The following is a 14,408-nucleotide window of genomic DNA, read 5'->3' as shown; positions in this document are numbered from 1 at the left end:
TATTTGCAGCAAACATCTAAATCCTTCACATACGTTACGCTTTAACACATTGGTGTATCGTAAAAAGGGTTCAGCAATGACGTTGTTCTATCCGCTGTCAAAACATTTTCCTACGTTTTACTTGCCAGAGGACTGTGATAATTATACGTATATGTATGAGTTATTGAGAATTTAAGCGTATCCATCCTTCTGGGTCGTCCACAGTTGGATAAATTTATAATTTAATAAAACTATCAACTTCACATCACACTACCGATCGCCCACGACCAAAGTAGTGAATGAACAAATATAGTGATTCGTATTATTAATTTGGTCGATTTCTAGGCACTTGTTTCAGACCTCTACCCATGCCTCATCTGATTATGTTGCAATTAATAATGTTTCTTTAAGGTGTTGACGCGCACAAATGTTTCCAACGATACAGAAAAAAATTGTAGACGTGTAGGTATACCAGATTTTTGGCTTGCCTAATGTACCTACTCTAAAGAGACAAAACAATAACCAACATTTAAACCTACCCAATATTGCACATTATTCGCAGATTTATTTCTCACAGGACAAACGTCGTCACGTTATTCTATTTTTTATTTGAGGATTTGTAAGTGGCGGAGCACACTGCAAGAAGCCGTGTGATGCGCGCACGGCGCATGGGCCTTAAACGACACTCGCAGTGTGCTTTGTCGCTAAAAAAATCACTAATCACTGTCTCTTTTCGACGCAAGTATTTCAATAATGTGGAAATAAAAGAAACAATCAATATTACAATAAACAATTAATTAACTGACTAAAAATGTAGCACGCGTAGTGTCTACCAATTCTATTAAAATTTCTCAAATTCAATATTGTAGTATTTCTGCCACATTTTTTTATAGTAAGTATATATATATATAATATAGTACGCGGACCAAAATTATAGACCAAATACTATCGTGATATAATAATATGATGAGTTCATTTATCACTGAAAAAACTTTAATGCTCAATCAATCAAATCACAAAATCTGCTCAGAGAGAGAGAGCGTTGTTGGAATAATCATTATTTTCGAGAATTTTCTTTTGACATGTCGAGAATCGAGTTGGTATCCTAAGTTCGTATAACAATATTGGTCACGTAGTTTTGTAGATATAACCAGACAAACAATTATTATATTCCATCGCCGTGGCCGGCCCTCCCTCACCCTGCAGCGGTGCTACAAAAGTGACCTACGTGCTGCAGGTCTGACATGGCGGGAGGCGCAAGAATTGGCGATGCACCGAGGGAAGTGCCGCGAACTTGTGCTTGCCCTATGCCCCAATGCTGGGTCGTAACGGGGTGGAAGAAGAAGAAGATATAGTCGTAGGTAGACGTAGAAGATAGGTTTAGTCGGCACTTGTGCAATTAGTAGGTACATATACGTTCACATATTATAATATGACGTACCTATTTACAATGTCCTTTTCTTGGTTTTCATTTGAAACGTGTCATAATATCGATTTAACTTTAGGATATTTTTAAAACGTTGTGTTTTTTATTATAATATAATTTAACTGAGTATTCTGTTCTTCTCATTTCTTTCGTGACACAAAATTTATATATGTATGTATGAGAATGTATGGATGAGGATTTAGGTATGTATAGGTGTGTATATACATATATATTATATTAGGTGAGTTATATATATTAGTTTATATTATGTATAGTTTTTAAAAATAATATTATAAAAGTAGGTACCATGTAAGGGTATTATTAAAAACTAATATCTCATTAGTTAACTCCATTAATTATTATTTTTAGAATTGACGATTTACACCTCTTGAGTGTAGTATTTTTATTGTTAAAAAAGAATAATGATCTATTATTAGGTTTTGATGATTTATTATAATAATATGCTATCGAGTGTATTGTTATTAATAAGATAGGGTTTTTACTAATTAGGTTTTTTACTGACACTTCAACTATTCATAATTTGTTCATTGTATTTTTTGTGACCTCTGACTAGATAGGTAAGTAATGCAGTTTTTACCTACTCTATTGTATTGATTTACTATATAAGGTAGAGTTAAGAGTGTTCGTTGTCAGTGTGTGTTTACCTTTGGTGAGTGTACACGACGCCTGAAGATGCCGAAAGGCGAAACCCGGATCGCAATAAACGACTTAAATGGAAAAGTACAGAGCTTGAATCCATTAGAATTTATATAGAATACGATTGGATCAATTATATCGATACACGTGTTTTGTCAGGTGGTAACTAAAATTTAATGTTTATTGTTTGGCCAGTAATGTATGAAATATGCTTATGGTCTTTGTACTGCATTTTACACAAAGTGAACTTTGAAGGGTTGACTCTTTATAGATCACATTAAACGTACGAAATCTACGAAGTTTACTGATACGCCACTGCTAGTTGGCGATGAAGAAACCCGTTTTAAACTTTGGTTTACTGCGTTCATTTTTAAAATGTCCGCCCCTTTTAACTAAACTGTTAGTGTTGAGTTGACAAAATGCAATCGCTTCGACGCAAACGGGTGGAAAGAAAAGGCAGCTAACAACGAATTAAATGACTATTCCAACTCAACCCCTAATCAATCATTATCAAACAATGTGAAGTTTTATAGTAATTCTTATAACAGCAATCTGAACCGAAAGCAACGATTAATTACACATTTTCAATGACGTCAACCTACCGCAACACAATCCACTTTTATACCTATATGTGTTCACGTTAGTTCACGTAGTCATGAACGTGATTTGCAGAAAACTTCTTGACTCCTTTTAAAATTAGTTAAAATTATACACGATTTATAATACGTAATTATATTTCTTCCGGTTTTAAAGACATTCTGAACTGACATGAAAATTAATTCACACATCTATTTATACTAACATCACCATGATCATTTTTTCCGACCATGTCCGATTCTAATAGGATCATATGGGTCTCCACAGAGTGGAGGTTTGTATTGACAGATTTTGTTTTTACGAGAAATGGATGTCAGCCACTTGCTCAACCAATTAATTATTATAATCAAATTTTATATCAAAATTCAATTACATATACCTAACTTCATATAAAACATTAATATAAAAATAGTAGTCTCTTCAGTAAACAACATTCGCTCTTAAACAGATAGGGTTCGTAAAATATTTTTTTAAACATTTCATTGTTATTAGGCATTCACACACCCCATTTCTTACTTGCACTTGATATAACACTTCCGAACGGATAAAACCTGTCAATTCACGGGTTTAAACATGGCCACTTTCGTGTCCGTAAATTTCAACGAATGCAGTTGTATTGGAAATTGATTGATGACACACAGTGTTGATATTAAATTCATGTTTAAATAAAACACTTACAAAATACGTAATCAAAATCACTTGAATACACGGGAAATACTGAAGAAAATAGATAGGTAAGTAAATTAGAAATACAATTCTGGGTCGTACGTACGCAAATAAATATTCTTATTAAATCTAATGAAATTGGAACATTACTGTCTAAAATGCTCCGCGATGAACGCGTATTTTTTTTATCTAAATACTATACGGTCATCTCTTTCCGGTGAGACAACTCACGGTGGACTGTGTTACCGCTAAGTGTAATACGTGTAATCGACCACTTTACCAATCAGACTACCGTCGGTGCGTTGTCGGTAGGTAAACACTCCAGGTTACATAAACTAACATCGTTAAAGTCATTTTTAACTTCTCCATTATTGGCTTGTAATAAAAAATACTTATAACCAGAATATTAAAAAATAAACTGCAGCATCACACGGTCCCTTTGCTGACTTATGTAATTTTTAATCTGTCAATTGAAAAAGTCTCATTGTAAATAAATTCTTTCTTCGCAGCTTATTAGTATCTATCTGTCGCCAAACGCAATAAAATAAATAACTTTTCCGACGTCCCATTTATGATTTTGGCTTCTTATCAGTAATTACGTAAACAAATATTTTCCCGCGCTTTCTGCGATGTTTCAAACTTACGGTTTGCCTACATAACGTTTGTTGAACCTTAACTTCTGTACTTGTAACGTTCTATTTAAATATATTATACTCGGTGTACGTACGCACATATTATTATGTAGAATATATACCGCAGCTTTCATGTTTCAAACTATTCTCGTCACCACAGCAAAATAATATGTTTCTTTTTCAGAGTTGGCATGTCTAGAAGAAGGGTGGCCACACATTTAAACGAAATGCTCCAGTACAGAGGTCAGCAAACTTTATTAGAATACGTACCAAGTCCTACGTGAAATTCATATATGTAGGGCACCTCAATAGATTCCTAGAATACGTACCTACATAGTGTTTCCAGATAAATATTATTTTTCTTTTTAATTCGTGTCGTTCCTTATTTGTGATATCTTGATTATTTTAATCTTTCTAATGAGCATACACAATTATTGGCATAATTCTTCTTCTTGTGGTGCCGTATTCTATCGGAGGCTGGTGTGTGAGTCAGATGAGCTGATCACCAATGCATTGGACATTGAATCACTGACGAAAATTACATAGTCATGACAACATCTCTCGCTTAATACGTCTTTAATTGATAATATAATCAACATAATATTATATTATGAGGTAATCACATTAATTGTTTAAACTATTGTTTTTTGAAAATATTCTTTTAGAGCGTCCGTCCTCTACCACAACCAGTCGCTGCGTTTTAAGGCATTACATGGCAAATAGATATGCAATAATTAATTTCATTTAGAAACAATTAACGTAAAACAACCTTAGGTACAGGTAGGGGACCTTCTGGGTGTGGCTGTCAGTTGTTTTCAATATTTACGTCTTTACCATAATTGTACTTAAGTTTGTCACGTAAACTTAACGCGCAATCAATATCGGAAGTATTTTATAGGTACTTTATATTTTTTGCGTTTAATGACTTGCCTCTCATTAAGACATAAAAACTGCCATCAATGTATTGGTTTATGGCGACTGGTGTTAGCATTTGTATCTTATTTTATATTCTGTACCTCAAACTAATTCAAAGTGTAGTGTGTCTCCGTAAAAGCCCGTTTTCTAATCCAAAGTATTTACTTCAATTTTTGAATAACTTTGAAAAGCATTCAAGTTATTCATTGAACTGTAAAACTCTATTCTTATTAGGGGAATATTGTGACGGTTTATGATTATTTAGAAACTTGGACTTTTAACGAGTAGGAATACTCAAAATCTATTTTGATGACAGACATTAATTCTACAATCAAGCTGTAGACTTTACCGTGAAGATTTTTTTAACTATTTTTACTGAATTTTCTTTAACTGCGTAACATTATGTTTAGTAATAAAATTAGATAATCTGTAGTTTCCTTAATACCTAACCTAACCTGAACTATTGTAGTGTTTCTTCTACATAATTTAATATAAATTTATATTTTCTTAAGTATTATTATAAAATCATATCTTGGCCTACCACTGTTTCAGTTAGGTTAGTGGGTAGAGTATATCCTCGGCACCTACTTCCTAAATGATATTATAGTCCGCCTGGCTATCTCGCCGCTGGAGTAAGACCGACACTTTAATTTTGATACTGGCTCACAGCGTCAGTTTTAGTAGCAAGCTCTGCTACTTTGTATTGGGAAAAGCTCTGAATTTCAAAGTGGAAGAATTTGTTGTATTCAAAATGGTAAACTGAAAGCTTTCTCGCTGTGTATACTTACCGACAATGTTTCAGGAAATGGTCGTGCCTGTCTTATACGACAGCTTTTATATATATCTTTTAAACTAAACTATCAAAACATGATATCATTCGTTGAAACTTTGTACCAATTCTAAGTAGAAGGATTAGAATTTTTATTACGAAAGTAACTAGGTATAATAAATAAAACAAATATTTTTTGCAAATGAGTTTTATTATATGCGGAAGATACTTCTTTCAGTTGGCGCACAAATCATTATTCTTGATAAATTCCGAATTAAATATACCTAAATGCCATAACTTTAAATCGTATTACAGATAACCCACGATTTCGTCCACGTAATAAAATACAGATATAATAACTAAATATATTATGCAAAAACGAAAAATGGCACAGTTGGTGTACAGAATCAAGACAATATAGGCAGATTATTTTTGAATTTCTGAAATCAATCAGATAGATAACGGTTGAATCAATGTACATATTCCTTTACCCGCACCTCACCTCACCACATCACCGCTGCTTTCAGATAACTTTACCTAATATCATTTTCATTCATTGTCCGATGTCCTAATAAGATCATATGGGCCTCCACAGAGTAGAGGTTTGTATTAATATATTTTGTTTTACGAGAAATGGATCTCAGCCACTTGCTCAAGCTATTAGGTCCATACCCCGACTCAAAACACAAATTGAAAAATAATTAGTGTATTTGGCAGATCCAGAATTCGAACCTGGGAACCACGACGCTATAGGCGGACGCTTAAGCCGCGCGGCCATCGTGGGTGTGAGACCTTACTTACTCAAGATGAATTGTTGCTAGTAGAATATTCGACAACCTTTTGATGTAGTCGTTTGGCCTTTTACCCGCACCTCACCTCACCACTCCACCACTGCTATCTGACTAATTTACACACTTGTGGTAAATTATTGCAAGTGGGTTATTTTATATGCAAATTTCTCATGTAGTTATAACGTAATAAACAAATATACTGACATGAAAAAAAACATATTTTGTGCTTTGGTATCATGGTCAGCAGTCAGAATGGTGATTAAAACGCATTTGAGCAAAGCCATATGTCTATGATCTTACTCCCTACTTCAGTTATCGTTTGTCAATTTATTGCTACGGCCGTATGTTCTAGCTTAACCACTGGAAAATGCCAATAGAAATGGCGTATTTCAAAAAAATACTACCTTAGATTGACCTAGGTCAATAATTATTATAAAATAATCATTATTCGTAAGATGTTTTATCACGTGTGAATGGTAAAACACATAGCTTATAATCAGTATCTTTAGAATTATCTTCAAATGTGGTAATCGTGCTCACTTTTTGAAAAATAAAATGCCTAATTCTTGTCAAATTTGGGATCACAGAGATTATAAATATATTTTTTATCGTAAATATTTATATTATTTAAATAATAAATAATTTTACTAATGGTTTTATAAATGCGTTTAAAAATTAATAAATCTTAACACCACTACACATGGATGTACTGAAATATGACTTTATTCTAAAACATTAGATCGAGAGTTTTAAAAGAATACTATTTTATGTAATAAAAATACTTTATGCAGTCATCAAAAATGTTTAAAATAAATATAAAGGATAATAGGGCTGAAAAATTATATAAATAGATAATCTACAACGTTTAAGGAATGTCCAGGCTTATGCTCTGAAAATACCAAGGCCCGAACAAAAACGATGCATGAGTGCGAGTGAGAAAGTATTCGGCACCCTTATAATCTCTGCGACACGCGCTAGAGTAAGATAAAAGGTCTACATATGTTTTGGTTAGTTTCCAAAAGTATCGCTGACAAATCGCGGTGAATCGCTTCACGTAGCGTGGTAGCTCGTGTTGCTAAATTGCTATTTTTTGTGTTAAACATAAAATCAGTGGTAAATATTTTTAGTTAATTAAGTAGGAAATATGGTTCTGTGTGTTGTATTCAAATATGGTAGCCGTACTGATAAGCAAGAAGATGGTATTACGTTTCATAGGTAAGTTGATACATGTTCGTAATAATTTATTTGTATATTATTATATATTTTAATGTCAGTGACCTAGTGTTTCTTTAAAATAACTTAAATTATGGATATCTTTACCTAATGATTGCATTTTGACCGCTTAAAAATACTATATAACGTAAAAAAATAGAAAATTATATTTTAATCCTGAGCGTCTAGTGCGAGCACTTTGGGCGAGCACTAGCAAAATGGTCTATGGTCTCGAACATTTGTAGACGAATGCGTTCGCTCGCTCACAAACCAAACGCATGACACGCAGCTTCATTTAGCAATGCAACGGGTGGCGTCTAGATGTATCTATAGTCTATGGAAAATACCATAAAATCTCCATTTTGACCTACGTCAACGTGGCGTACGTGGGTCGTTAATAACAATACTTTAATAATATAATAATTTTACTAAACCTCAATTCATTTCAATTTGCTTTTCACATTAGTTGCTTGCTTTCTGCATAGTCAATTTTACTATTACAATTCCACTTCAGAAGCAGTAAAAGCTCAGTGAACTAAATTCTATAACTCGCTTAAACATTCCCTTTAAAAGAGAGATTATAAATAATCCAGTTAATAAACAAAAAAAAGACACAATATTAGTTAAGACTATTACACTAAACCCACTTGAAACTTCAGCTCGACTGTAATTTGATTTATATGTATTGCGTCCATTTCCCCTAGGCCAGGGTATTCTTTTTAAATTATTACCTGTCACCAAGATCGGGCCGTAAATATTTCCTCGGCGCTTCTGTATTTTAATGATAGGCGCTGGCTTTTATACTCGGAAGTAGCTTTTGAGTTACGTACTCACAGTTGTATGTTCGTACTTTGTATCCCACCAATGTTTATTATTTTTCGTTTAAAAATAATAAAATACTTCTTCTTTATCGTTTCATGTATATGGCTACAATCAGGAGCAACTGAGGGAATTCGCACGATGCTGAGAAAAAAGTAGAAATTGTTACTATTTTGGTGGGTAATAAATTAGTAAAATGTGTAATCTATTTTCACTAATGAAAATTTAAAATAAATAGATGTCGTGCCATGAATATTATTACAGATGTACGTGACAGTAAAAAATCAGAGACCAAGAAGAGTGGAATGAGTTAAGAGAGGTCTTCATCCAGTAGTGGATGGACCCGGTGGAGTAGCGATAGTTTTACATGGTAGGAGAATTTTAGTAGCAAAACAGTATTCAGTTTTCAGTTTTTAATGTCCTCGCCTACTACGCACTATTAATTTTATTTCTTTCAAATCGTTTAAAATTTGCAAACTAAAGTTAACGTTATAGTCGAGCGATAATGTATCCGCTCCCGAGCCTGGAAAATTAACATTTTGTTTTTCAAGGACCCATAACATTGACCTAATAGATTGACAAGTGACGAATATCCATTACTGGTAAAAAAAATCTGTTAAACCTCTTTCTGACCAGGCTAAATCCACTCGAATTGTGCCAACGGAAAAATAAAAAAAAATAGAGTTGTGATGTGGTAAAAATACACAATACGTCGTCCCAGGCTCAAATCCTTGGTCTGGCAAGTACACATATTGTGTTTGAGGCTGAGTATGGGCCTAATAGGTTGAGCAAGTGGCTAACATCCATTTCTCGTAAAAACAAAATCTGTTAATACAAAACCTCCACCCCGTGAAGGACCATATTATGATCTTATTAGGATCGCACAAGGTAAAAATAAAATACACAATTGCACAAATGAGAGAAAAAAGCCTGGGTGAATCTGTGTACAGAAGCTAATAAATTAAGTTAATAATTATTGAACAGACTTAATTCGATTCAATAAACTTTGAAGGCTCGCTATGCAGGACACAGCACTGTAGATTCTTACATCCACACATATCTACTTAGCTAAGTTTAGTATCACACATTGATATTTACAATAATTATTAAAAATATAAACTTGTATTATCATATTTCCCTAATATGGGAGTAACTTTTGTTGATTAGTTTCCCGGCACGTACCTATTTAATTATTAGTTGCAGTACAGTGCGTCGGCCATTGTGTTATTATTTATTAGAATAGCTCTACAGTGTTCATGCACCTACTGACATTCAACATGATAATATGTAATTAGCGTAGTCTCGTACAGTTCGTAATTAAAATTATCGTTGTAATAACTTTGATCTTTTAATCTCATTAGACTCAACCGAAAGTGTGCTTTGAAGTACCCAAGTACAAAAGATGATAACATTGATAACACTTTCGATGGCGATGAAATTTGATCACAATCATCTTTAAGCGGTTGCTTCATTTAAACGCAAGTTGGTTTACAAGACGGTCTGAATTTTGTTCGTCTCCCGAGGAGTTTTCTTTTCTTTTTAATTTCTTGTTAACATTCGCTAATGCGCCAATGCTTTAAAACCAAAGTTAGTAGTATTAGAAAACGCCTACTTGCAAGGCCCGCTGGTATCCATTCGTTATACGTGTTCTGCCTTACGAAGTCGTTCGATCAAGACGTAGAGAATGTTGATTTTTAGTGACTTTTCTCAATCTACTGAATTTTGACAATTTTATCTGAAAACACTGAAAAACACTCAAAAGTAATGTGGTATTAGATTTAATAAAGTATCTTTTATTATATACGTATTTTATAAAAGATTTTTTATAATCTAATACCGGCAGAAACGTCCTTATATTCCATTCAGGAAACTCAGAAATAATGGGAACTGAAATACCTAACGGGTGTGAAGAAGCAGGCAACAGATCTCGAGTGCGGAAGAATACGGAATAAACTTAAACACGTGTCAATAATACGTAATACGTCGAATACTGACAACTGCGGTCGGTATATGTAATGACGCTCATTTAATATTGGTGTATCGAAGGTTGCAAACCCTGCGTCAAAATGTACTGTATTGGGATATAACCTACCAGAATTATATTTATTAATCTGTTCTGTGATTCCTTTTCAAAATGAAAGTGTATGCGCAATAGCTCAATAGAATTTACATAATTATTAATGGTATTGTGTGGACGATTTTCGCCAAAGTTTTCAATTTATATTTTAAATAAAACATTTTTATTAAAATTAATATTGTGGTGTAAATGGTTAATAATCACGAAATGTCACTAGATTATCATGTATAATAATAAATAATTATAAGTATACCTCAATGAAGGAAGTAATACGTCACATAGGTATACTATTAATAGTACACTCAAAGAAATTGTATAATATGGTGATCCGTTGAAATGAAGCCGTCAAATGAAGGCGACAATGTGACGTTGATAGTCTTTGTCTTGTCCTCATTTCACTTCGATAATGGTTTCTCTACACCAGGATACCAATTCTGGAATGAAGCACTACCGAAGTATGCTAGAAATGAGTATCAAACCTGCTACCAGCAAGTTCCAGCCTGCTTCATGACGCGATAGTGTGTTCTCCGACGCTTCCGCGGAAGTATACCGCTTCGCCCTGTGTCCAATAATGCAACGTAATATTTGCCAAAAATCGGGTGTACATTTATGATCGCCTAGGAGTTTGCATTAAATTATTGTCTATGCCCTCACTGACAGCAAAATTTGGCGCGCAGAGTAGTTTTATATCAACAAATACGTCGGTAAGTGAACATCATTTGAACATTTATTTCGGATATATCTTTTATAGAATAGTATCTAGAAATCATACTAAAAGTGTATTTATTTATTCCTTTACAGACAGAAACGAAAAATGGCAATTGCGAATAGTGTGCAGATGGAAATGCTGGTACAGTTAATGGACTGTAAGTACTTACACAAAATTTTTATTCATTTCATTGTAAACGTATCTCGTATACTCGTAAGAAATGTACCCTACTAAAATAATGCTAACATGTGGTAGTACAAACATACAAAATTAAATTTAGATATTAATAAATAAATAAGCGAATAAATATAATATTAGTTAGACACTTACCCAAACACCAGAGTCTGAGATGCTATTTGGTTGATAATATGTCTGACACATTTGGTTTGTACCATTTAGTAATATCTCTACGCAGATGTATTATTTTCACACCATTTTTTCTATGCTATTATTGTACCCTTCAGCTACTGTAACTCAAACTGCCTTAACCGCAATGACGATGTGAAATACTATAAAATTACCCTATTTTCCTTAGTGCATCCTGAACTCGTCGCAGGAAGGATATCCAACGACCTCACCTGCATTGAAATCGAGAGGCAGTGGCGGGAGATTGCAGTGCGACTCAATGCTTGTGGGGGTGCCACGAAAACATGGCGAGATTGGAAAAAGGTGATGTACTATTACTATATAATATGTTTAATAATTATTATTTCTTCGATTATCAGCTGTATTCATAAATTAAACCAGGTCTTTTGAAAGTATCCCAAATGTCACTGCCGTGTACACAGTACTACAGTCTGTATTCTATAAACTGGCGTACACGTCACACGGAAAGCATTGTGCCATCGCGTTGAACTGTTGCAAGCTTTCAATGGGACGGAACGAGATGGATGCGGGGGGAAACCGGCACGCAGCTTATAGAAGACAGACTTTAGATTGTTAGGTAGGTAGTAATATTGTTGAAATTGAAAAATTAAAATTATTATTGTTTTAACAGGTATGGCAACACACACGGCGCAACACGCGGGCCAAAATCATCATTTCCCAGAGGAAGACGGGAGGCGGCCCGCCCTGTAGAATCCAGCTGTCTGCTCTCCAGAACCGAATTTTGGCTCACATACAGCCAATAACGTTTACTGGTGAGGAGCACATTGGACAGGGGAGCTTCTCTGGGGTAGGTAGGTCATTCATAAAATTCTATATAGATTAACAGTATAAAATGATTCATCCGTCGCATGTTTACTTATGATGATTACATTTAATTTACAGATACGTCATGATGTCCTGTCGCATGTTGGTGCCGCTGCTTCTCCTCCTTCTGCAGAAGTTGGTGCCGCGGAGTAGTCCGGCAACAGCATGTGGAGCGTGCACCCTGCACAGGAAGACAGTGCTGCCTTCACGAGAGCCCATGCTGCTACACGTGAAGGCAGTGCTGTCTTCCCAGCAACAGTGAGAACCCGCAGGCTCTCGTTGTCCCAAACTTCTGTGGCAACGCAGACAATGGGTCCGGTGCCCGTGTTAAATACCACCCTAGAGTTGCTGACCATCAATGTTGCTGCGCTCAGGTCTGACATGGTAGCTCTCAACATTGCAACCAAGTCAGAGTTGAGCGCACTAATATTACTACTCCGTGCAAAAATAGACAATCTCGGCAATGCACCGTAATCACTTCTTTGGGGTGGTTGGCGCTATTTCGGGGGTTTCACTGAATCATAATTACCGTGTTGAGCCGAATATAAAATAAGATTTTACAGCATCGTGAACTTATGTTTAATGTATATGGCGATATTATGCTTGTTCACCATGCATGAATACACCTGTTTATAATCAACTGTGAAACATTATTTTATATTCGTCTCAAAACAGTTTTTTCATGTGCTTAAATACTCGAAAGAATTCCACTTCCATAACTTTTGAATGCCTTAAAGCCGCGTTGACACGATCCAAGTTGACTTGGACCGAGCGCCATCCGAACTTACTCGTACGAGACATCTTCATACTAATTATTCCTATCTAAGCTACTCGGACCGCGTCATACTCATCCGAGGTATCTCGGATGGGAGTAATTAGTATGAAGATGTCTTGTACTAGTGCGCTCGGTCCAAGTCAACTTGGATCGTGTCAACCTGCGGCTTAAACCAATAATTATTTGTTTAGTTCTGTTTCAATGCAATGTTTTATTAAAATGGAATTGTTTAATGAGTATTTATGTGTCTGCATCTGTGATTTTTCCATGGTGTCTCTAGTTTGTTATGAAAATGTGCAAATCTTATGCAAACCTATATTAAATTTAATGATTTTGTGTGTATAATCGGTGTATATAAAACATTTTTTGAGAGACAGGATGAAATAAAATTCCACAGTATATTGAAACAATCATTTTTTTATTGCTTTCATATTTCACAAGAATATTCAAATAATTTAAAAATATTCTAATATTAACATGAGTATGAGAATCGTAGTTTTGATTTTGAAGTATGTGTCCGATGCATATCGTCGTTGAAAACCTGGTAACTTAAAATTTTACAGTATTGAGTTTTTTACTTATTTTATAGCAATTTTTATGAGCTATTACGGCGTCTAACGCATATGTGGTATTTATTTATAGTTACTGAGATATTTAAAAATCTCTTTATTTTAAACCAAAGCTCACCACTTATCATTATACTCTTTAATTATGGTGCTGGAATTATATTATTAAATATAATATATCGTCGGTATAAGCCGCGTTGACACGGTCCAAGTACGATCCAAGTACACTCGGACCGAGTGCCATCCAAGCGCACTCGTATGAGACAGCTTCATACAAATTACTCCTAACAATCCTTGGAATAATTTGTATGAAGCTGTCTCATACGAGTGCGCTTGGATGGCACTCGGTTCGAGTGTACTAGGATCGTACTTTACTTGGAACGTGTCAACGCGGCTTTAAATGTATTATCGGTATCAGTTTAGTTTTTGTGCGTCGTGGAACTAGTACTAAAAAAATATGTTTTATTTGAATTAATAAAGTACATTGATATTAAATCACCATGATTTAAATAATGTGAACATTCCTGACTGTAATTGTTATATTTAACCATTTATGTACCTATTTTGGTTTTCATAAATAATTTTTTTGATAAATAAATGGTTTTATCCAAAATACAAACATCTTTT

At 34.4% G+C, this 14,408-nt stretch overlaps 2 protein-coding genes across 3 annotated transcripts in view; both read left to right on the top strand.

The window, feature by feature from the left end:
- The window catches only part of LOC147063418 (tRNA dimethylallyltransferase), a 577,495-nt gene that overhangs the window by 317,098 nt on the left and 245,989 nt on the right, over positions 1 to 14,408 (top strand). The gene's annotated exons all lie outside the window — the stretch shown is intronic.
- On the top strand, positions 11,217 to 12,702 carry LOC147063420 (uncharacterized). Its single transcript, XM_085959987.1, has 4 exons — positions 11,217 to 11,406; positions 11,785 to 11,918; positions 12,247 to 12,431; positions 12,519 to 12,702. Exons 1-4 carry the CDS (start codon positions 11,355 to 11,357, stop codon positions 12,700 to 12,702), a joined length of 555 nt encoding a protein of 184 aa, XP_085816113.1. The 5' UTR covers positions 11,217 to 11,354.

This window comes from Rhyacophila brunnea, unplaced genomic scaffold, assembly GCF_057557595.1.
Source record: "Rhyacophila brunnea isolate RB1 unplaced genomic scaffold, BYU_Rbru_1.0 scaffold_9, whole genome shotgun sequence".
NCBI classification, from domain to species: Eukaryota; Metazoa; Arthropoda; class Insecta; order Trichoptera; family Rhyacophilidae; genus Rhyacophila; species Rhyacophila brunnea.
Note: the sequence above shows the minus strand (reverse complement) of the source record. Positions and strands in the feature narration are given on the sequence as shown.